This window comes from Chiloscyllium plagiosum, chromosome 14 (assembly GCF_004010195.1).
Source record: "Chiloscyllium plagiosum isolate BGI_BamShark_2017 chromosome 14, ASM401019v2, whole genome shotgun sequence".
Lineage (NCBI taxonomy): Eukaryota > Metazoa > Chordata > Chondrichthyes > Orectolobiformes > Hemiscylliidae > Chiloscyllium > Chiloscyllium plagiosum.
The window spans coordinates 10,266,742-10,290,325 of record NC_057723.1 but is presented as its reverse complement, the minus strand read 5'-3'; the positions used below and the strand labels follow the sequence as shown (position 1 = coordinate 10,290,325).

At 49.1% G+C, this 23,584-nt stretch overlaps 1 protein-coding gene across 7 annotated transcripts in view; it reads right to left on the bottom strand.

Moving 5' to 3' along the window:
* cyfip2 (cytoplasmic FMR1 interacting protein 2) overlaps positions 1–23,584 on the bottom strand; it is a 91,080-nt gene that overhangs the window by 53,916 nt on the left and 13,580 nt on the right. For 4 of the 7 annotated variants that reach the window (XM_043703145.1, XM_043703151.1, XM_043703149.1 and 1 more), the window contains exons 2-10: positions 23,140–23,289; positions 22,355–22,444; positions 20,077–20,154; positions 15,920–16,021; positions 15,132–15,313; positions 11,669–11,765; positions 10,585–10,713; positions 7,955–8,059; positions 6,066–6,157 (exon numbers count right to left, since the gene is read on the bottom strand). In XM_043703145.1, the coding sequence (XP_043559080.1) occupies positions 6,066–6,157; positions 7,955–8,059; positions 10,585–10,713; positions 11,669–11,765; positions 15,132–15,313; positions 15,920–16,021; positions 20,077–20,154; positions 22,355–22,444; positions 23,140–23,256 (992 nt within the window). In that variant the 5' untranslated portion in view covers positions 23,257–23,289. Of the gene's footprint in view, positions 1–6,065; positions 6,158–7,954; positions 8,060–10,584; positions 10,714–11,668; positions 11,766–15,131; positions 15,314–15,919; positions 16,022–20,076; positions 20,155–22,354; positions 22,445–23,139; positions 23,295–23,584 lie in introns of all 7 variants that reach the window. The other 3 variants (XM_043703146.1, XM_043703147.1, XM_043703150.1) reach the window with 1 other exon arrangement.

The following is a 23,584-nucleotide window of genomic DNA, read 5'->3' as shown; positions in this document are numbered from 1 at the left end:
CATCACTGGCTAGACTAGTATTTATTGCCCCATCCCTAATTGCCCAGAGAACTGTTAAGAGTCAACCACATTGCTGTGAGTCTGGACTCACATGTAGGCCAGACCAGGTAAGGATGGCAATTTCCTTTCCTAAAGGAGATGAGTGAAACAGATGGGTTTTCCTGACAATTGACTCATGGTCATCATTAGACTCTTCCTTCTGGATATTTACGGAATTCAAATTCCAGTATCTGCCATGGCGGGGTTCGAACCTGTGTCCCCAGAACATGACCTGGGTCTCTGGAGTATTGGGCCAGTGATGATATCATGAGGTTCAGCGCAGTTTCTCAATTTTAATTTTAAATAAGTCGCCCTTCAATCGAGCTTCAGAAACGCTTACTTTGATCTTCAACCGATTTTCAACAGTGTAAGTGAAATTGCACTGGGTCACGGCTCTGACGTACAGCGAGACAGCTTTTCCAATAGGAAATGAAATCTGTGGTATTTCACTGAATGACAGCACTCGCTCCTTTTTACAACAAATTTCTAACCATTCCAAATGATTTGAAACAGAACTCAAATCGGAACTTAACAAACAAATACTTGGACACAATGTCCCAAGTCTGTCTTCAAATGGGATAGCTGCAAACCCACAAGTCACACTCAAGATTATTAACCCTTCTTTTACCAAGTGCTGATTGGGAACTGGTTCCAGACGGTTGGTTCTTTGCTGTTTGTCTCAGTTGCTGGAGGCTATTGAGCAGGAAACACATCAGGCAGGAAGGTCAGGCAGAGAGAATCCTACATTCCCAGCAACATAGAACAGTGCAGCACAGGAACAGACCCTTCGACGTTGTGCCAAACATGTCGTAAGATTAAACTAATCCCTTCTGCCTGCCCTTGGTCTATATCCCTCCTTTCCTTGCATATTCATGTGCTAATTGAAAAGTCCCTAAATGCCCCTCGACCCTCACCCCTTGCAGCACGTTTCACATTCCTACTGCTCGCTGTGTAACATCTCCTTTGCACATTCCCTCTCACCTTAAGTACATGCCCTCTAATATTAAAGGCATTTCAACTCTGGGAAAAAGGTTCTTCCTGTCAACCCTATACCTGTGCGTCTCATATTTTTACAGACTTGTATCAAATCTCCCCTCAGCCTCCACTGTTCCAGAGAAAACAACCCGAGTTTTTCTAGCCTCTCCTTCTTGCTCATACCCGCCAATCCAGGCAGCACCCCGGTAAACCTCATCTGCATCCTCTCCAAAGCCTCCATATCCTTCAGGTTGAACACTTGTAGACTGCCCTCCGCAATAAAATCCCTGCTTTTTAAGAGGGGTACACTCTGAATAAAATAGCAGGAAGAAGAATGGCTTGATCTGAAGGGAGGATGATTTTTGTCTTTCTTGTGAATGTGGGTGTCACTGGTAAGTCCAACATTTTTGCCCATCCTGTATGAATAGGAAGGGTTTGGAGGGATATGGGCCGGGTGCTGGCAGGTGGGACTTGATTGGGTTGGGATATCTGGTCGGCACGGACGAGTTGGACCGAAGGGTCTGTTTCCGTGCTGTACGTCTCTATGACTGGCTCCCTAGGCCAATTCAGAGAACAATTCAGAGTCAACCATGTTGCTGTAGGTCTGGAGACACATGAAGGACAGACTGGGTAAGGGCAGCAGATTTCCTTCATCTGAGGGACGTGATTGAACCAGGTGGCTTTTGATGACAATTGCCAATAATTTCACAGTCGCCACGACTGAGACGGGTTTTGGGCTTTGATGTTATAAATTAATTGAAATCCTATCAGCTGCAATGAACCAGAACAGAGGCCTAGGCCGCTGGATTACCAATCTAGTGATGTAACTACTTTACCAGCTCCCCGAGACTGTAGAAATGGGAAGTAAAGAAATGGCTACCTCAATGGCAGACTAGGAGGAAGAGGGGATTGCAAGAGGGAGGTCGAGAGGGTGGGAATTGTGCTTGGTTATTCATGTAGCAAGTAATTGAGTCGGTAATGGGGTTAATGGATTAACTAAAGAGCCCGGGTGTCCTTGGAGAAGGAGCATGCGGTGTCCACCAACACCCTGGAGTTGTTCAGGGAGGGGTGGGCGCCGCAGGGAGTGGAGTGCATTATTTCTCCCTCCAACTCTATTTTGATTTAGTCCCTACCCTCCCCTTCACTGTTTGATCACACAGCACTGCCCTTTGATGTGAAGGGCACTGCTTGTCACTGGCCACTTGGGTATTTTTCCTATCTTCCTGGTGGTGGAAATTGAATAAAGATTCGCGCACTTTGTGTCTCTCACTGTGTCTCACACCTGCACACACATAAAAAAAAGAAAAAAAAACCAGAGTGTTATGCGGCATGGATACTGGGGGAAAATAAGCACTACTGCTGTTAGGAGGTAAAAAAAAACAGGAAATTTCTAAAATAGAAAAAATTTAAAAAAAAAATAAAAGGAGGAGGAGCTGGGCTGTAAGACTGAGTAGTCAATAAACTCTATTCACAAAGAAAGGTGTCTGGGTTTCCAGCTCCCCACTGGTTTGGATCCAGACTGGTGATACTGGTGATCATGAGCTGGAGGTGGGGAAAATGGTTTGAGAAACATATCTCAAGGGAATCACAACATTATTATCTCTCTCTGCAGACCTGCACGTGAATCACTGAACTGGGACGTCCAGGCTCCCTCAGGCTTTCATCATTGATTTGGGGACACCTTGTGAACTTTTTTTTTTAGATTAGATTACTTACAGTGTGGAAACAGGCCCTTCGGCCCAACAAGTCCACACCGCCCTGCCGAAGCGCAACCCACCCATACCCCTACATTTACCCCTTACCTAACACTACGGGCAATTTAGCATGGCCAATTCACCTGACCTGCACATCTTTGGACTGTGGGAGGAAACCGGAGCACCCGGAGGAAACCCATGCAGACACGGGGAGAATGTGCAAACTCCACACAGTCAGTCGCCTGAGGCGGGAATTGAACCCGGGTCTCTGGCGCTGTGAGGCAGCAGTGCTAACCACTGTGCCACCATGCCGCCCACAACTGTATAAGGGCCTGAGACAAACCATTAAATAGGAGAGAATCCACTGTAATATGGAACAGTTCACCATCGGATACATTTCACACAATGCAATTTCAATGCATTTTGGCGGCACGGTGGCACAGTGGTTAGCACTGCTGCCTCACGGCGCTGGAGACCCGGGTTCAATTCCCGCCTCAGGCGACTGACTGCGTGGAGTTTGCACGTTCTCCCTGTGTCTGTGTGGGTTTCCTCCGGGTGCTCCGGTTTCCTCCCACAATCCAAAGATGTGCAGGTCAGGTGAATTGGCCATGCTAAATTGCCCGTAGTGTTAGGTAAGGGGTAAATGTAGGGGTATCGGTGGGTTGCGCTTCGGCGGGTCGGTGTGGACTTGTTGGGCCGAAAGGCCTGTTTCCACACTGTAATGTAATCTATAAATCTATAATCTATAATCTAATCTAATCTAATCTATAAATCTAATGCCTACGTGTGACATGAAGAACAACTTACCCCGACTTTCTAATCAAAGACCATTACTGAAGGAAGTTCATGACTATTATTGCAACATTCGTTATTGAATTCAATGTTCCGAATTCTAATTAAATTCAAACAGAGGGCACAATCTCAGAATGAGGGGTCGAGCATTTTAGATGCAGAGAAGGATGAATTTCTACTGAGGGGAGTATATCCATGGAATAGGTCACTGCCGAAGGCTGTCGAGGTTGGGACACTGAGCGTATTCAAGGTGGAGACAGACAGATTTTTAATCAGTCAGGCAATGAAGGGTCATGGGGATAAGGCAGCAAAGTGGAGTGGAGGATTATTAGATCAGCCATGATCTCGTTGAATGATGGAGCAGACTGGATGGGCTGAATGGCCTACTTCTGCCCCTTATGGTCAGTGAATGGTTAAATCGATACAGTCGACGGAAGGCAAGAGTATACACAGGCTGTGGGAAGAGGTTAAACAAATCATGTGGGATTCCTTTTGGAATATTGCGAGCAATTCTAGTCTCCTTCCTTTCGGAACAATGTTGTAAAACTTGAAAGGGTTCAGAAAAGATTTACAAGGATGTTGCCAGGGTTGGAGGATTTAAGATATAGGGAGAGGCTGGGACTGTTTTCCCTGGTGCGTCGAAGGCTGAGGGGTGACCTTTTAGTGGTTTATAAAATCATCAAGGGCATGGATAGGGTAAATAGACAAAGTCTTTTCCCTGGCATGGGGGAGTCCAGAACTAGAGGGCATAGGTTTAAGGTGAGAGGGGAAAAATTTTAAAAAGACCTAAAGGGAAACCTTTTCCACACAGAGGGTGCTGTGTGTATGGAATGAGCTGCCAGAGGAAGTGGTGGAGGCTGGTACAATTACAACATGTAAAAGGCATTTGGATGGGTACATGAATAGGAAGGGTTTAGAGGGATAGGGGCTAGGTGTTGGCAGGTGGGACTAGATTAGGTTAGGATATCTGGTTGGCATGGACTGGTTGGACTGTTTCCGTCCTGTACATCTCTCTGACTCTATAATGTTGCGAGGGATTTTATTTCATTCTGTGTTTTCAGATGATGCGAATTTTGAGAACATTTCCACAATAGTTTTGCTGTGTTAATATTTCATCCAATAAGACACTCAGTCTAGATTAACAAATCATTGTTAAGAAGGTGGTTTTCCTATTCACATCGTGACAACTCCACCCAAGTCCTGCAGCATCTGGTTAGCGTGGTGTTAGTGAGCAGGAAAAGCTGAGGGCAAAGAGACAAACACAGGGAACTGCAGGAGCTGGAGAGAAGCCAACACTGACCCTTCCCAAAGACAGGGGATGTTGCAAAAAGGGAATTCGAACAGAACGAAGCATTAGTGAGGCCAGGGAACTGGGAATCACTTCCAACGCAGCTGGTGAGAGCCCTGGGAGTGAGTAGTGTCAAAAGGAGAAGCAGTATTTACATAGCAACTTTCACAATCTAGGATGTTCTAAAGTGTTTCCCATACAATGAAACATTTATTGAAGCATTGTCATTACCTTCATGCAGGAAACACAACAGTCATTGTTAACACAGCAAACTCTCAAACAGCCAGGAGAACTGACCAGATATATGGCCTCATAGGTGCTATTAGTTGAGGGAGAAATGCTGACGCAGGATGAGAGAGTAAACTCTTCTGCTCCCTTTGTCATGATGTTATTATGTCTAACTGAGTCAGCTTATCATCTAAGAGAAAGTGAGGACGGCAGATGCTGGTGAGTCAGAGTCAAAAAGTGTTGCACTGGAAAAGCACAGCAGGTCAGGCAGCATCTGAGGAGCAGGAGATCAACATTTCAGGCATAAGCCATTCATGCGACTATGCCCGAAGTGTCGACTCTCCTGCTCCTCGGATGTATCTGACTTGCTGTGCTTTTCCAGCGCAACACTTTTCGATTCAGCTTAGCATCTCATCTGTGAACCAAGAACTCAGACTCTGACAATGCAGCGCTCCCTCAGTATTGATTCCTGACAGTGCAGCACTCCCTCAGCACTGACTCCCCGACAGTGCGGCACTTCCTCAGTCCTGACCCTCTGACAGTACAGCACCCACTCAGCACTGACTCCCCGACAGTGCAGTTATTCCTCAGCACTGACTCCCCGACAGTGCAGTTATTCCTCAGCACTGACCCTCTGACAGTGCAGTTATTCCTCAGCACTGACCCTCTGACAGTGCAGTTATTCCTCAGCACTGGGATGATCGAGGCTCAAGAGCCTTTCCTCATGTGAACCCACCATGTAATAAATGAGGGAGAGTTTGTGTCCGAACCCGCCAATTCTCAGTGGGCCGCAATAACCCACCTGGTTATCTCAATAGAACCTCCTTCCAACGTCTCCCAGTCAGGACAGACAAGGGAGGCAGTCACAATCAGAATGCAGCTGAGCTCCTAGCAACTTCCCACCAGGAAAGTACGGAATTAGGTGAGAAGGTCTGGGAGCTCAAGCTCAGCATTCCTTGGACCTGCCTTCCTCCTCTCAGAGTCCTCCTGCCAAACGTTTACAGCTCCAGACTGCGACTGGCCCAGGTTACATTACGGCTCGCACTCACTTGGATTTGTTCTCCTCATAGTGAGCACTGGTCTTAATGTATCTGGCCAATTCTATCTGCATATCCCCGAACAACGGCACCACTTGCAGCTGCTGCAAGAGAACACAGGAGGAGGCATTAATCACAATTTATAATTCTTCCAGAATTCACAGCCAAAACAGGGCACGCTGCTAAGGGTTTTACAGTTTTTTAAGTAGCGACATGTTAAATCTGTTTGAAGTTGTAACTACTATGTTCAAAAGGGGAAGTGAGTGAATTTGAGGTTTCAGACAGTGTGTGATAAAGGGCCAGCAAACAATTACTAGTGCTCCTGAGATCGGGGAAGTGTAGCAACGTGGATTGCAGATTGAGTCTGTCTATTCACCAAAGAATAGGGGTGAACCATTCACTCTTGAATTGTGAAACAATAATGACAGAGGGTCTGGCAGGATTAGTGCCAGGGCTTCATCTGATTCTAATCAGTGCCAATAACACAGATGGAGAGCCAAGTGTGAGCTACCAGGTTTTCTGGTGACACAAAATTAGAGGATGCATAGGAGTTACAGAGAAGTTACGGAGGTCAAGAAGATGGGAAATGGAATATCACGTGGGGAGCTCTGATCAGAAAACTAGAATGTGTTTTATAACATGGCAAAAGAGTGGGAAATGTTGGTACTTGGCGGTTCCCTTCCATGAATGACAAAAAATTAACATTTGGGTACAGCAAGCGATCAGGAAAGCGAATCCTTTTATTACAAAAGGTTATGATTGTCTGAGTAAAGAAGTCTCAACATTATTGTGTAAGGTCTGTATAGTTTTGGTCTCCATGCTGAAGGAACCATGTGTTTTCTCAGAGAGAATACAATGAAAATTTTACTCAATCTTCACAAACAAAATGCTCATTGTGGACACTATGAGCGAGTCTGTTTAAGTTGGGATAGATCAATTTTTAAATTCTACAGGAATAGAGCAATGTAGAGAAAGACTGAAAAACAGAGCTGTTGTCAATGATTATACTGAAGGGGGGAACAGGTTCAAAGGGCTGAATATCCTCCCTCCTGCTTCTCTTCTGTTCTCATGGAAGAGGTCCTAGGGAGTGTTGCTGAACAAAGAGACCTTGGAGTGCAGGTTCATAGCTAAAGTGGAGTCGCAGGTAGATAGGATAGTGAAGAAGGCGTTTGGTATGCTTTCCTTTATTAGTCAGAGTATTGAGTACAGGAGTTGGGAGGTCATATTGCAGCTGTACAGGACATTGGTTAGGCCGCTGTTGGAATATTACGTGCAATTCTGGTCTCCTTCCTATCGGAAAGATGTTGTGAAACTTGAAAGGGTTCAGAAAAGATTCACAACGATGTTGCCAAGGTTGGAGGATTTGAGCTACAGGGAGAGGCTGAACAGGCTGGGGCTGTTTTCCCTGGAGCATCGGAGGCTGAGGGGTGACCTTATTGAGGTATACAAAATTATGAGGGGCATGGATAGGAGAGTCCAAAACTAGAGAGCATAGGTTTAGGGTGAGTGGGGAAAGATATAAAAGAGACTTAAGAGGCAACTTTTTCATGCAGAGGGTGGTATGTGTATGGAATGAGCTGCCAGAGGAAGTGGTGGAGGCTGGTACAATTGCAACATTTAAAAGGCATTTGGATGTGTATGAATAAGAAGGGTTTGGAGGGATATGGGCCGAGTGCTGGCAGGTGGGACTAGATTGCGTTGGGATAACTGGTCGGCACGGACGGGTTAGACCGAAGGGTCTGTTTCCATGCTGTACGTCTCTATGACTCTATTTGGGTAGTGGAATTCTGTTCCGGCAGGAGATTATCTAGTTGACAGAAACAAAATAAAAATGGCTACTGCTTTCCCTCGCTCAATGGACACAGATGAACTCACTGGTCAAGGGTCAACAGTCTTTTTACCCGGAAGAACTTGTCGATTTTACTGAGGTTTATCCGTTTCTTGGTGTCCAGTTTGTAGATATTGCTCACATTTCCATCCATCAGATACAGTCCGAAGCCCATCACCTGTTAACAGAGAAGAAAGTTTCACGAATACCAACCCATAGTAGAGATGGAAAGTGTCATTCACACTGCCATTAAGCTGCACTTGCGTCAGAATAACCTGCTCACTGTTGTCCAGTTTGGGTTCCATCAGCTCCTGACCTCGTTACAACCTTAGTTTAAATATCCAGAGACGAGCTGAATTCTAGAAGTGAGGTAAGAGTGGCCATCGATGCTACAATTGACCCACTGTGACATCAAGGGGATCCAGAAAACCGGAATCAATGAGTATCAGGGACAAACTTGCTGCTGGTTGGAGTCACACCCGGAGTAAATGAACATGGTTGGGATTATTGGAGGTCAGCAATTCAGGCAGTATCCGAAAAACTTCGAAATCGACGTTTCGGGCAAAAGCCCTTCATCAGGAATAAAGGCAGAGAGCCTAAAGCCTGCAACTCCCAGATACTCTATGCTACTCTATCCCCACCCCCACCCTCCTCTAGCTTATCTCTCCACGCTTCAGGCTCTCTGCCTTTATTCCTGATGAAGGGCTTTTGCCCGAAACGTTGATTTCGAAGCTCCTTGGATGCTGCCTGAACTGCTGTGCTCTTCCAGCACCACTAATCCAGAATCTGGTTTCCAGCATCTGCAGTCATTGTTTTTACCTTATTGGAGGTCAGTCATCTCAGTTCCAGACATCTCTGCAGGAGGATCCTCAGGGTAGATATTTTCTAAAATCAACCTGTTCAGAAATGTTATTACAGGTGGTTCTTGAACCCTTGCCTTCTGGCTCAGAGATGGGGACACTGTCACTGCATAAGAGTTCTAGTTTCTCAGTCTAGTGTCCTTGGTCTACCCATCATCAACTTTCATTAATGAATCTCTCCATCATCAGAAATGAGACAATCACTCGATTCTCCTGCTCAGGATGCTGCCTGACTTGCTGTGCTTTTCCAGCACCACACTCTCGACTCTGATCCCCAGCATCTGCAGTCCTCACTTTCTCCCATTCCATCTTCCAGTCCTTTATCTCGAGTGATTGTATGGACATGTGAACCGGGAGGAGGTGCAGGCTATTCAGCCCCTCTCGCCTGCTTTACCATTCGATAAGATCCCTCCTGATCCAATTATGGCCTCATCCAACTTCCTGCCCACCCGCTATGACTTTCACACTCTCATTTACGAATAACTTACCTACCTCTGCCTGAAAATATTCAAGGAGTCTGCTTCAAGAGAAGAGAGTTCCAAAAATTCAAGAAAGTCTGACTCAGAAAAGGTCACCTCCTCTATTTTAAGTGGGTGCTCCCTGATTTTTAAACAGTGATCCCCTCGTTCCAAATCCTCTCAGACAGCTTTAAGTTCCTCCCTCCCTATTTCCTGACTCTTTTCTCTAAGCTTAGGGATTGTTTTTGAGAAACCTTCTACTGTGAAGACACATACAAAACATTAGTTCCAAGTGTCTTTCCTATCCCTGTATCTTTTTGCTATTAGATTAGATTAGATTAGATTACATTACAGTGTGGAAACAGGCCCTTCGGCCCAACAAGTCCACACCGCCCCGCCGAAGCGCAACCCACCCATACCCCTACATTTACCCCTGCACCTAACACTACAGGCAATTTCGTGTGGCCAATTCACCTAACCTGCACATTTTTGGAGTGTGGGAGGAAACCGGAGCACCCGGAGGAAACCCACGCAGACACGGGGAGAATGTGCAAACTCCACACAGTCAGTCGCCTGAGTCGGGAATTGAACCCGGGTCTCTGGCGCTGTGAGGCAGCAGTGCTAACCACTGTGCCACCGTGCCGCTCACCGTGCTATTCCTATTCCCTATCCCTGTAACCCTACATTTCTCGTGGCCAATCCACCCTGACCTGCACACCTTTGGGCTGTGGGAGGAAACCGGAGCACCCGGAGGAAACCCACGCAGACACAGGGAGAATGTGCAAACTCCACACAGTCAGTCACCCATGGCAAGTCTCATCCACCTTGTAAGGGACCAATACTCACCTTATTGCTTCCTTTCCCTTTCATATACTTACAGAACTACGTACTTTGTGTTTTTATATTTATTGGTTATTTTCTGTCACTCTCTATTTCCAGCCTGCCTTGTTATTAACCAATCTTTTCCTGGTTTCTCCATGATCACAATCCTCTGCCCTACCTTTGCAGTGTTTCCTTTCAGTGTAATCCCCGAATGAAGACCAAAGATTCAATCCACAAAGCTCATGGAATGGCACGACATAGGAAACCGCTCTGCCCATCGGACCTGTGCTGGCACTCCTGCAGAACTATCCAATTAGTCCCACTCCCTCTACTCTTTCCACACAATCCTGCAAAAGTCTCCCAGAGTTATTCAATCTCCTCATGACCTGGGCTGACCCTTCAGTCGCTCCGTATTTACTGAGATTAATCGGATGTCGGAAGTTGGAGATGATGGGAAGAGGAGAATGCAGACGCGTGTCTAACACAGATGATTTCACACATCCTACACACTGGGTTTCTGCAGAGCCACCTGGGTCATGTTCCACGCGATAATGAGCCATTACCTTCAGCAGCATGTGTTTCTCGCTGGGGGTCAGGTACATTCGATTCTCGTAGTAATCGACGCAGATATTGACGATATCAGCCAGGAGTTCCTCATAACCAGGGATCACCTCCAGCTGCTGGTGCAGGCACTGAAATACAGAGTCATCATAGCATCCCTACAGTGTGGAAGCAGGCCATTCGGCCCCTTAAAAAACATCTCACCCAGAGCCACCCCTTACCCTATCCCTGTAACCCTACATTTCACATGGCCAATCCACCCTGAACTGCAGACCTTTGGATTGTGGGACAAAACCAGAGCACCCAGGGGAAACCCACACAGACATGGGGAGAACGTGCAAATTCCACACAGTTACCTGAGGCTGGAATCAAACCCGGGTCCCTGGCGCTGTGAGGCAGCTGTGCTAACCACTGAGCCACCGTGCCACCCTAAGCTCCATCAAGAAGCGATCAACCGAGTCTCCAAGCATTGTGCTGTGAGCGGTCCCCACCCAGGTACCCCTCTGTCCAAGTCCCCTGGCCTTCCACCCTCTCCCATCCCCAGCGCACACACACTCACTGCAGTTAATCTTGGGTGTGCCTGTAAAAGCTAAACAAAAAATCGTCAGACTGAACGCAAGGTGTTGTTCTTCAGCTCCAAAGGATCATTGTATGAGACTAAACATTTACTCAATACTTCTCTCTCTGTCAGCTGAGGTTCTCCAGCATTTTCCATTTTCATTCTAGACACTACCCGTTGCGTTTGTTCACAGCTCAGGCTGGACTGATCCTGGTGTGAGTCCCAATGTGTTTTTTTTTTGAAACCTAACTCTGGAATTTCTCACCACGTTCTTCCAAAATGGATCATCCCCTCATCTAAAAATTCCTGACAAAGAGCTTATGCTCAAAACCTCGACTCTCCTGCTCCTCGGATGCTGCCTGACCTGCTGTGCTTTTCCAGCGCTGCACTCTTCACTCTGACTCTCCAGCACCTGCAGTCCTCATTTTCTCCTCATCCCCTGATCTGCCTGAGACGACAACAACTCCTTCCCCTTCCCCATCCCCATTCCCATTCCCATTCCCATCCCCGCAGCCCCCCAACGTTACCTGGGTTATTCTGTTGTGATTTGCCAAGAACATGGAAAGGTTCTGAGATTCCTGGATGGATTGGGGGTCAGCCATTTTCCTCAGGAACTGGGCAGCCCTGGAACGATTGAAGACTCAGAGTGAGTCACCTCATCGAGAAACCTCAGAGATTCAGTACCATTTTTCTAAATCTTTTGGATTCATTTTGCTCCATCCCAATCTTCTCTCCTTCTCAGACCACCCCTTTCCTCCCTGATCCTGATCCTCACCTGGGATTGCACACATCATAATGTGAAAGACTGGTGGAACAGACCCGATGGGCTGAATGGCCATCCTTTATTTTGTGGTCTCACACTCCCCGCTGAGTGACAGCCCCACAATCCCCATCCTGTCCCAAACATACCGACCCCTCACTGGGTTGGCAGGATGGGGTGGAGTAGGGTTGTAGTTAGTCGGGAGGGTGGGGCATCTGTTGAGGGGAACATGGGCCGTCCCACGGAGGGGCAAATCCCACCCCTCAAGGATGGGATGGCCTGAGAATTATTGGCCAATCAGAGCTGCTCGCTCTCACCTACTTCAGGAGTGAGCGAGGCCCGCAGCATTGGATCCTGGATTTGGGTCAGAGTATTGGGGTAGGGGATGACAGGTCCTGGGGAGGTTGGGACACATCTGTTCGGCCCAAGGAGCCTGAGGGGACGTTATCCCCATTTACACGAGACTGGGCAGGAGTACTGCTGCAGTGAACCGCCTCATGTGTATGACAGGTCTGATGGACTGAATGGCCTCATCTTGTACCTCTGTATCAGCTCAGAGAGGTCTAACTGGCCTCCTGCTATACCTGGATGACGGGGCCGAACGGCTGCCTCCTGTCCCTGGGTGACGGGGCCGAATGGCCTCCTGCTATTCCTGGATGATGGGGCCGAAAGGCCTCCTGCTATCAATGGGTGACAGGGCCGAACGGGCTCCTCCTGTCCCTGGGTGACAGAGCTGAATGGCCTCCTGCTATTCCTGAGTGACGGGGCCAAATGGCCTCCTGCTATTCCTGGGTGACGGGGCCGAACGGCCTCCTGCTGTCCCTGTGTGATGGGGCCAAACAGCCTCCTGCTGTCCCTGTGTGATGGGGCCAAACAGCCTCCTGCTGTCCCTGGGTGATGGGGCTGAATGGCCTCCTCCTGTCCCTGGGTGACGGGGCCGAACGGCCTCCTGCTGTCCCTGTGTGATGGGGCCAAACAGCCTCCTGCTGTCCCTGGGTGACGGGGCTGAATGGCCTCCTCCTGTCTCTGGGTGACGGGGCCGAACAGCCTCTTCCTGTCCCTGGGTGACGGGGCCGAATGGCCTTCTGCTGTCCCTGGGTGACAGAGCTGAATGGCCTCCTCCTGTCCCTGGGTGATGGAGCTGAATGGCCTCCTGCTGTCCCTGTGTGATAGGGCCGAACAGCCTCTTCCTGTCCCTGGGTGACGGGGCCGAACGGCCTCCTGCTGTCCCTGGGTGATGGAGCTGAACGGCCTCCTGCTGTCCATGGGTGACGGGGCCGAACAGCCTCCTGCTGTCTCTGGGTGATGGAGCTGAATGGCCTCCTGCTGTCCCTGGGTGACGGGGCCGAACAGCCTCCTGCTGTCCCTGGGTGATGGAGCTGAACGGCCTCCTCCTGTCTCTGGGTGACGGGGCCGAACGGCCTCCTGCTGTCCCTGGGTGACGGGGCCGAACAGCCTCCTGCTGTCCCTGGGTGATGGAGCTGAACGGCCTCCTCCTGTCTCTGGGTGACGGAGCCGAACGGCCTCCTGCTGTCCCTGGGTGACGGGGCCGAACAGCCTCCTCCTGTCCCTGGGTGACGGGGCCGAACGGCCTCCTCCTGTCCCTGGGTGATGGGGCCGAACGGCCTCCTCCTGTCCCTGGGTGACAGGGCCGAACGGCCTCCTGCTGTCCTTGGGTGACGGGGCCGAACGGCCTCCTCCTGTCCCTGGGTGACGGGGCCGAACGGCCTCCTGCTGTCCCTGGATGATGGGGCTGAACGGCCTCCTGCTGTCCCTGTGTGATGGGGCCGAATGGCCTCCTCCTGTCCCTGGGTGACGGGGCCGAACGGCCTCCTCCTGTCCCTGGATGATGGGGCTGAATGGCCTCCAGCTGTCCCTGTGTGACGGGGCCAAACGGCCTCCTGCTGTCCCTGGGTGATTGAGCTGAATGGCCGTTTCCTGTCCCTGGGTGACGGGGCCGAACGGCCTCTTCCTGTACCTGGGTGACGGGGCCAAATGGCCTCCTGCTGTCCCTGGGTGATTGAGCTGAATGGCCGTTTCCTGTCCCTGGGTGACGGGGCCGAACGGCCTCCTCCTGTCCCTGGGTGACGGGGCCGAACGGCCTCCTCCTGTCCCTGGGTGATGGGGGCGAACGGCCTCTTCCTGTCCCTGGGTGACAGGGCCGAACGGCCTCCTCCTGTCCCTGGGTGATGGATCCGAACGGCCTCCTCCTGTCCCTGGGTGACAGGGCCGAACGGCCTCCTGCTGTCCTTGGGTGACAGGGCTGAATGGCTTCCTCCTGTCCCTGGGTGACGGGGCCGAACGGCCTCTTCCTGTCCCTGGGTGATGGGGGCGAACGGCCTCTTCCTGTCCCTGGGTGACAGGGCCGAACGGCCTCCTCCTGTCCCTGGGTGATGGAGCCGAACGGCCTCCTCCTGTCCCTGGGTGACAGGGCCGAACGGCCTCCTCCTGTCCCTGGGTGATGGAGCCGAACGGCCTCCTCCTGTCCCTGGGTGACAGGGCCGAACGGCCTCCTGCTGTCCTTGGGTGACAGGGCTGAATGGCTTCCTCCTGTCCCTGGGTGACGGGGCCGAACGGCCTCCTCCTGTCCCTGGGTGACGGGGCCGAACGGCCTCTTCCTGTCCCTGGGTGATGGGGGCGAACGGCCTCTTCCTGTCCCTGGGTGACAGGGCCGAACGGCCTCCTGCTGTCCCTGGGTGACTGGGCCAAACGGCCTCCTGCTGTCCCTGGGTGACGGTGCTGAACAGCCTCCTCCTGTCCCTGGGTGACAAGGCCGAACGACCTCCTCCTGTCCCTGGGTGAGGGGCTGAACAGCCTCCTCCTGTCCCTGGGTGACAGGGCCGAACGGCCTCCTCCTGTCCCTGGGTGACAGGGCTGAATGGCCTCCTCCTGTCCCTGGGTGATGGAGCTGAATGGCCTCCTCCTGTCCCTGGGTGACGGGGCCGAACGGCCTCCTGCTGTCTCTGTGTGATGGGGCCGAGTGACTTTCTGCTATCCCTGGGGGACGGGGCCTAATGGCCACCTCCTGTCCCTGGGTGACGGGGCCGAACGGCCTCCTGCTGTCTCTGTGTGATGGGGCCGAGCGACTTCCTGCTATCCCTGGGTGACGGGGCCTAATGGCCACCTCCTGTCCCTGGGTGACGGGCCCGAACGGCCTCCTGCTATCCCTGGGGGACGGGGCCTAATGACCACCTCCTGTCCAGTGTCCTTCAGCACTCAGCCGCACTGACCTCTTGTAAGCCGAGTGGTCATTCTTGACGCTACATTTCATATTCTTCAGCTCGTCCAGCACAGCGAACATGTTGATGAACTTGCCCAGGGTCAGCAGATACGCCTCTGACACGAAGTCCTTACGTCTCTCAGCGTGACACAGCCTTTTCACCTCGCTACAGAAACGCTCGATTGCTTTGCGCTGTTTCATACAAACAGAAACGAGAACTGCATCAAACTGATGAGAAAGACAGCAAACAAAAACATTTCACATTCACGATCCCAGCTGACAGCAGCTAAAACTGAAAGTAGGAAGGGAGGTTACCAAGACTAAAACCAAGGGTTTTTCCTTCATCTAACAGGATGTGGGCATCGCTGGCCACTCACCATCCTGACTTGGAAATGTATCACTGTTCCTTCACTGCCGCTGGGTCAAAATCCTGGAATTCCCTCCCTAAGGGCATTGTGGGTCAGCCCACAGCAGGTGGACTGCAGTGGCTCAAGAAGGCATCTCACTCCCACCTTCTCAAGGGGCAACGAGGGATGGGCAATAATTCCTGGTCCAGCCTGGGACACTCTCATGAATGAATTAAGAAAAAAAGTCACTCCGCCAACATCCAAAAAATATAAACAGTTTGGTCAGAGATCCTGATGTTGTGCCAATTCTATCACTGGGATGCAGGCCATCGCTAAGGATCTCGGCACACTCTTTGAAGGAAAACATGGGCTCGCCGTCAAATGGGCAAGAAATTCCTGCGTTCTTCACTGGGATCAGTCCAGCCTGAGGCTCTGCTCAATGGTCCATTACCTGGAAATACATGAACTTCATCAGTTTGGTGACCTCTGGTTCCAGAACCTCGACTGTCTTTTCGTAAATCTCCACACGGTTTGGTTGCTCATTGCACTTGACCTGGGGTTTACGAAAAAATAAGTGCTAAAGTTATGAAAGAAAGAAAGCAAGAAAGAAAGAAAGAAAGAAAGAAAAAAGTCCGGGACAGCAGATATAAAGTTGGCCTATTCACAATCACACGGGTCGCAACAAATCATTTCAGTCATCACCTTCCTACCTTTTGAAGGGAATTTAAAAAAAAAACAAGCAGACAGTTGAAGAAAAGACAAAGGTCCTTGATCATAACGGATTATGAGGAAGCACCTCGGCTTGGAGGATCAGTTTGTTCGAAATTAAAAGGGGTAGGAACTCCGATGAGACAGTTTATGGGCCTTCTGTTCAGTAGCTTGAGGATTGGATAGTGTATCAATCGAAAAATAATAGCATTTAAAACAGGAGTATAACAGTTGGAGAATCATTAATTTTCACATAAACTGGAGGAACAAAAGCAGCTTGGAGAGCAAGTTCAACAGAGCCATGGACGTGGAGATGCTGCTGCTGGGCTGGCACAAAGTCAAAGTCACACAAAAGCAGGTTATAGTCCAACAGGTTTATTTGAAATCACAAGCTTTCGGAGCGCTGCTCCTTCACCCAATGAAGGGACAGCATACAAAAGCTTGTGATTTCAAGTAAATCTATTAGACTATATCCTAGTGACTCATGACTTCTGATACAGTCAAAGAGATGTACAGCATGGAAACAGACCCCAACTCGTCCATGCCGACCAGGCATCCTAAATTAGTTTAGTCCCATTTGCCAGTATTTAGCTCCTATCGCTCTAAACCCTTCCTATTCATATACCCATCCAGATGCCTTTTAAATGTTGTAATTGTACTAGCCTCCACCACTTCCTCTGATAGTGCATATATGCACCACCCTCTGTGTGAAAAAGTTGCCCCATTAGGTCACTTGCAAATCTTTCCCCTCTCACCTTAAACCTAAGTCCTCTAGTTTTGGATTCCCCCATCCTGGGCAAAAGACCTTGGCTATTCACCCTATCCATACCCCTCATGATTTTATAAAATTGGATAAGGTCACCCCACAGCCTGTGATGCTCCAGAGAAAACCGCCCCAGCCTATTCAGCCTCTAACTATAGCTAAAACCCTTCAACCCTGACAACATCCTTGTAGATCTTTTCTTGTAAATACTTTGAGAGTGTAATTAGCACACTGTGGAACTAACTAGGGGATAGGCTATTTTAGATTGCGTCTTGTATCATGAGGCAGGGTTAATTAATAATCTCATGTTAAGTGATTATCTGGGGAAAGAGTAATCATAATATGGTGAACGCCAGACTGAGTTTCAGAATGACATACCAAGTCCAAAACTAGAATATTTAATGTAAATAAAGACAATTATACAGGTATGAGATGCATCTGGGCAATGACAAATTGGTAAATTTTACCAAAAGGTTAGCTCATGGGCCTCCTCTCCCCTGGCTAATCTGCCCACAGTCCTCACCCTTTCAGATATCAGGCTGTACCAAGGGTCTGGAGAACTGCAAATATTACGTCCTTATTCTAAAAAAGAAATGCAATGATAAATCTAACTACATGCCAGTTAGTTTAACGTTGTTGAGTGGGTAACCTTTAGAAATGGGACAAAATGAACAGTCACTTGGACAAACTGAATAATTCAGGAAAGTGAATTTGTAAATTGCAATTTGTGTTCAACTAATGTGTTTGAGTTTTTTTGGTAAAATAAGGGAGAAGATTGATGAGGGTAATGTGATTGATGTGATGGATTTGGACTTCCAGAAGGCATTTGTTAAAGTGTCACCTAATGGTCTTCCCAGCAAAGTTGAAGCCTGTAGGATATATGGGGAAGTGGCATGAATAGATTTTGCCTGATTGTAACAAACAGAAAATAATGATGAAAAGTTTTTCTCCCCCTCACCCCCAGACTGTAGCAGGGTATAGAGTAATGTTCTCTTGGGGTTAGGAGCTCTGCTTTTCTTGATCTATATGAGTCATCTAGACAATGGTGTACAGGGCTCCAACTCCAAACTTTGCCGAAGTATTGTGAACTGCGACTGGGATGTGTGATGATGCTGTTACTTTTAGAGGTTATTTTTAGCTGGGTTTTTTAAAAGAGAGGTTGTGAGGCAGAGATACCGAACTGGCTACAGAAGACCTCAAGTAAACAGCTTGGGAGGTTTTGGGGTTTTCTTTAAAAACAACCTGAATGGGTGTGGCCAGCTCTCACAGATCTAGATTTCTGGGGTGTTTTTCCCCAATAACATCAGAAGATATTGGGGTCTCAACAGAGTTGGAAACTTCAGTGGTTGTCTCCTTGTCAAGGGGTTTGGGATGTTACCATATTGGAACAGATAATTAGTAACAGTTACTGTATATACTAATCAGTCAAGTTTCCAATCTGTTAAGTGATTCTAAATTCCTCTTTCTTTGGCTGTACTTTAACTGCAGCGTTTAAATCAAGTGGGTTTTGCTTAATGTTGAGTGGTTTGACCAATCACGTTGCATCAGGAACAGACACTTTATGAAGGCCTTCAAAAGAAGAAAAGGTTAAGGTCTGGGCTAGCTTCTTCAAATATTTTGAGGAGGTCTGGTCTGGTCCACCACAACAGCATGGGCCGAAGGGCCTGTTCCTGTGCTGTACAGTTCTATATCCTATGTAATACGTTAATCTGGCATTAGCTGTTGGGAAAACAGGCTGTTTTGGGCGGCACGGTGGCACAGTGGTTAGCACTGCTGCCTCACAGCGCCAGAGACCCAGGTTCAATTCCCACCTCAGGCGACTGACTGTGTGGAGTTTGCACGTTCTCCCCGTGTCTGTGTGGGTTTCCTCCGGGTGCTCCAGTTTCCTCCCACAGTCCAAAAGATGTGCAGGTTAGGTGAATTGGCCATGCTAAATTGCCCGTAGTGTTAGGTAAGGGGTAAATGTAGGGGTATGGGTGGGTTACGCTTCGGCGGGTCGGTGTGGACTTGTTGGGCCGAAGGGCCTGTTTCCACACTGTAAGTAATCTAATTTAAAATCGATTACGTAAACAAGACAATTACGGAGTCCCAACAATGATTAGGTGGAGTCAACGTGCTTTTGTGAGAAATCACATCTGACAAAATTATTTTGTGTTTAAGATTGTAACGAGCAGGGAAATAAGGTGGATGAGTATAACTGAAGCTTGAAAAGACATTCAATAAGCTGCCCCAGGTAAAATGGTCACTCCAGATATGGACTCACGTCATTGGCGATAATATATCACCTTGAATAAAAGCTGTGTTCGCTGACAGAAGGCAGATAGTAGCGATGAGATGGATAGCGAGAGGTTGCTACCTCCGACTGGGGAGCCAATAGCGAGGGAGCAGATCCCAGAAGGAGTTGAGTACAGCCACAACTGTATTGCATAGCGCAGCAGGACGGAGGGACTGGTGTCTATGTTGTGCTTTTTAATGAGCAGCACCATGTGCTGGCGATCAGCTCCCTTCACAGTTCTTCAGTAAGTGAAGGACCTGAACAAAATCCAGATTTGAGCTGCCAAGTGGTGGCAATATTGACAGCACACGAGTACTGGGGCAGGGGGGAAGCTCGGAGAACTGGATGATAAAAAATAAAGAGCAGGTGCTGGGGTGTGGAACGCGTTGTCTGAAAGGGTGGAAGAAGCAGATTCAGTCACAATATTCAAAGGAGAACTGGATACATACTTGAAGAGAGAGCACTGCAAGCTGCCGAGAAGGAGTAGGGGAGTAGCATTAATTACACAACCCTTTCAACGAGCCATCATCGCCACAATGGGCTGAATGGACTCCTCTGGCAACACTGTGCTCACCTAACACTGTCTGATTTTAAGCACTCTACCATTCATTAATGTGCGAACAGCTCCCACGTTCTATAATTACTTCACTAAACCTCTCCACCCTTTCTCCTCCTTTAAGACGTACCTCCTGGATCAAGCACTTTGGCCTACTGCTTTAGTACCTCTATGTGCAACTTAGAGTCAAACTTTTGTTTGATAATACTTGTGGTGCATTCTGGGACATGTTACCATGGTAAAAGATGTTACATCAATGCACTTGTTGTCATATGCATCCCTGTCACCACTGGGCGCCAGAATTACCTGTGGAATAGCTCGTGAGCAGCTCCTCCAGGTGTACAGCATCACTGCGTATTCATGTCCCTCCTCCAGCATCTCATTCTGAAGAGAAAAGTAGAAAAATCGTGACCCTGTTAATGAGAGTGTGCACTTCATCCAACCAGGATAGAGAGGGTCAGAGACTGACACTGGGATTGGGTTGGACAGTGAGGGCCAGAGACTGACACTGGGATTGGGTTGGACAGTGAGGGTCAGAAACGGACACTGGGATTGGGTTGGCCAGTGAGGGTCAGAGACTGACACTGGGATTGGGTTGGACAGTGAGGGTCAGAGACTGACACTGGGATTGTGTCAGACAGTGAGGGTCAGAGACTGATACTGAGATTGGGTTTGACAGTGAGGGTCAGAGACTGACACTGGGATTGGGTTTGACAGTGAGGGTCAGAGACTGACTCTGGGATTGGGTTTGACAGTGAGGGTCAGAGACTGATACTGAGATTGGGTTTGACAGTGAGGATCAGAAACTGACACTGGGATTGGGTTTGACATGAGGGTCAGAGACTGACACTGAGATTGGGTTTGACAGTGAGGGAAAGAAACTGACACTGGGATTGGGTTTGACAGTGAGGGTCAGAAACTGAAACTGGGATTGGGTTTGACAGTGAGGGTCAGAAACTGAAACTGGCATTGGGTTGGACAGCGAGGGTCAGAGACTGACACTGGGATTGGGTTTGACAGTGAGGGTCAGAAACTGATACTGGGATTGGGTTTGACAGTGAGGATCAGAGATTGACACTGGGATTGCGTTTGACAGTGAGGGAAAGAAACTGACACTGGGATTGGGTTGGACAGTGAGGGTCAGAGACTGACACTGGGATTGGGTCTGACAGTGAGGGTCAGAGACTGACTCTGGGATTGTGTCAAGACAGTGAGGGTCAGAGACTGACACTGGGATTGGGTCAGACAGTGATGGTCAGAAACTGACACTGCGATTGGGTTGGACAGTGAGGGTCAGAACTGACACTGGGATTGGGTTGGACAGTGAGGGTCAGAAACTGACTCTGGGATTGGGTTTGACAGTGAGGGTCAGAAACTGACTCTGGGATTGTGTCAAGACAGTGAGGGTCAGAGACTGGCACTGGGTTTGGGTTGGACAGTGAGGGCCAGAGACTGACACTAGGATTGGGTTTGACAGTGAGGGTCAGAAACTGAAACTGGGATTGGGTTTGACAGTGAGGGTCAGAAACTGATACTGGGATTGGTCTTGACAATGAGGGTCAGAAACTGATACTGGGATTGGGTTTGGCAGTGAGGGTCAGAGACTGACACTGGGATTGGGTCTGACAGTGAGGGTCAGAGACTGACACTGGGCTTGGTTCTGACAGTGAGGGTCAGAGACTGACACTGGGATTGGATTTGACAGTGAGGGTCAGAGTCTGACACTGGGATTGGGTGTGACAGTGAGGGTCAGAGACTGACAATGGGATTGTGTCAGAGAGTGAGGGTCAGAGACTGACACTGGGATTGGGTTGGAAAGTGATGGTCAGAGACTGACACTGGGATTGGGTGTGACAGTGAGGGTCAGAGACTGACAAAGGGATTGTGTCAGACAGTGAGAGTCAGAGACTGACACTGGGATTGGGTTTGACAGTGAGGGTCAGAAACTGATACTGGGATTGGGTTTGACAGTGAGGGTCAGAAACTGATACTGGGATTGGTCTTGACAATGAGGGTCAGAGACTGACACTGGGATTGGGTCTGACAGTGAGGGTCAGAGACTGACACTGGGATTGGTTCTGACAGTGGAGGTCAGAGACTGACACTGAGATTGGGTTTGACAGTGAGGGTCAGAGACTGACACTGGGATTGGGTTTGACAGTGAGGGTCAGAGACTGACACTGGGATTGGGTTCGACAGTGAGGGTCAGAGTCTGACACTGGGATTGGGTTTGACAGTGAGGGTCAGAGACTGACACTGGGATTGGTTTGGACAGTGAGGGCCAGGGTCAGGCAGCATCCGAGGAGCAGGCAAATGAACGTTTCGGACAGGGCTTTTACTGAGTGTAGAACCAGGCACAGGTTACTCAGTCTTAAATAGTGCAGTATATTGCAGACACCACTGAACTGTCACGTTGGGATCTTGTAACGTTTTCCCAGAGTCGGGTATTTTCAAGGAGCATCCTCAAATTGGTCAAGGGTTCATTCCTGGGGCATCGAAGACATTCCGGTTAGTGGGGGTGGAAGGAGCTGGTTGTGGACAGAGCTGAGTGACGTCCATCCTCCTCGGGCGGAGAGCTGCTTACCATGCTCGAGTGTACTGTGGCCTGTTCGATGTACCTGGCGATCCCAGTAACAAATGCATTCCTGTCTTCAAAGTTGGTGTCAAAGTTCGCCTGAAGATGAAGGACAGCAGTGGAAGAGTTTACAGAAATGGACACACTCTACAGTGTACAAACACAACATGGAGACATGACCCATGTGCTGTCAGAGTCCACCAAACCCCCTTCCTACCCAGAGACTGGATCGTGGACAATTATAAACTTTGTTGGTAATCATTGGAGCAGGCTCCCAGTCAATAGTAGGCCAGGTTACTATCTCTGGGCTCAGTGGCTGGATTGGAGCACAGCCCAGTTATAGTCTCCTTAAAATGGCCTCAGTCTAAGTTAATATAAACAAGTTAGCAGTAACTTCAATCAATATACTGCCTGCTCAATGAGTTCCTAATTCACTGGATCTGATACAACAGTTACCCCTGGAACTCACCATGAAGTTCCACCCTTCCTCAGCTTGTCCCTCACCTGAGATGTGGTGATCCTCAGGTTAAGCCTCTATCAGTTGTTTCTGTAATGAGACAGCGTCCCCATGGTCCTCTGGGACAATGTTGGTTTTACTCTTACTGTGCAAATGCAGGAATCTGGGGTGGAAGGATTGGCTTCGCACTTCCCAATATGTATTGCCAATCTTCCGAATTCTTCACTAATCTCTGGGACAATATTGGCTTTACCTTTACGTTACTGTGGGAGAGTTGATCGGGTGCCTACTTGTCCCAGTTGAGATTAGCTCGAGGTGTCAGGGAGGCCACACCTACCTGGTACATGATGGAGGAGGGAGGTGGTTCGATGCATGGTTGCTGGTCAGGGAGAGGTAACTCCTCCAGAAGGTCCACATTGGACAGAGCATCCTCCAGGGTGACATGCGTCGTCATGGCTAGGTTCGATTAAAACCCGGCAAGGTTAATCTGCACTGGGTAGGTGGGGGAGGAATAAGAAGAAAACTCAGTCAGAATCACAGAACACAATGGATCCCAAAAAGACACCAGGGCTGTTTGTCAAAACTGACTTTAGAAATGCTTTAAAAACTTCCCAAAAACTTTCTCTTCTGCTATTTTTCGCCCGCTGGCTATCCAGAAGGTGTTGCCTGCCACTGTACCAGCCGACAACTAGCCCCCAACCCTCTGTTAACCTGACCCCAAGACCCTCTCCCCCTGACACCCTCTCTCACCCCCGTCCCCAACATTCCCTCCCTCCAACACC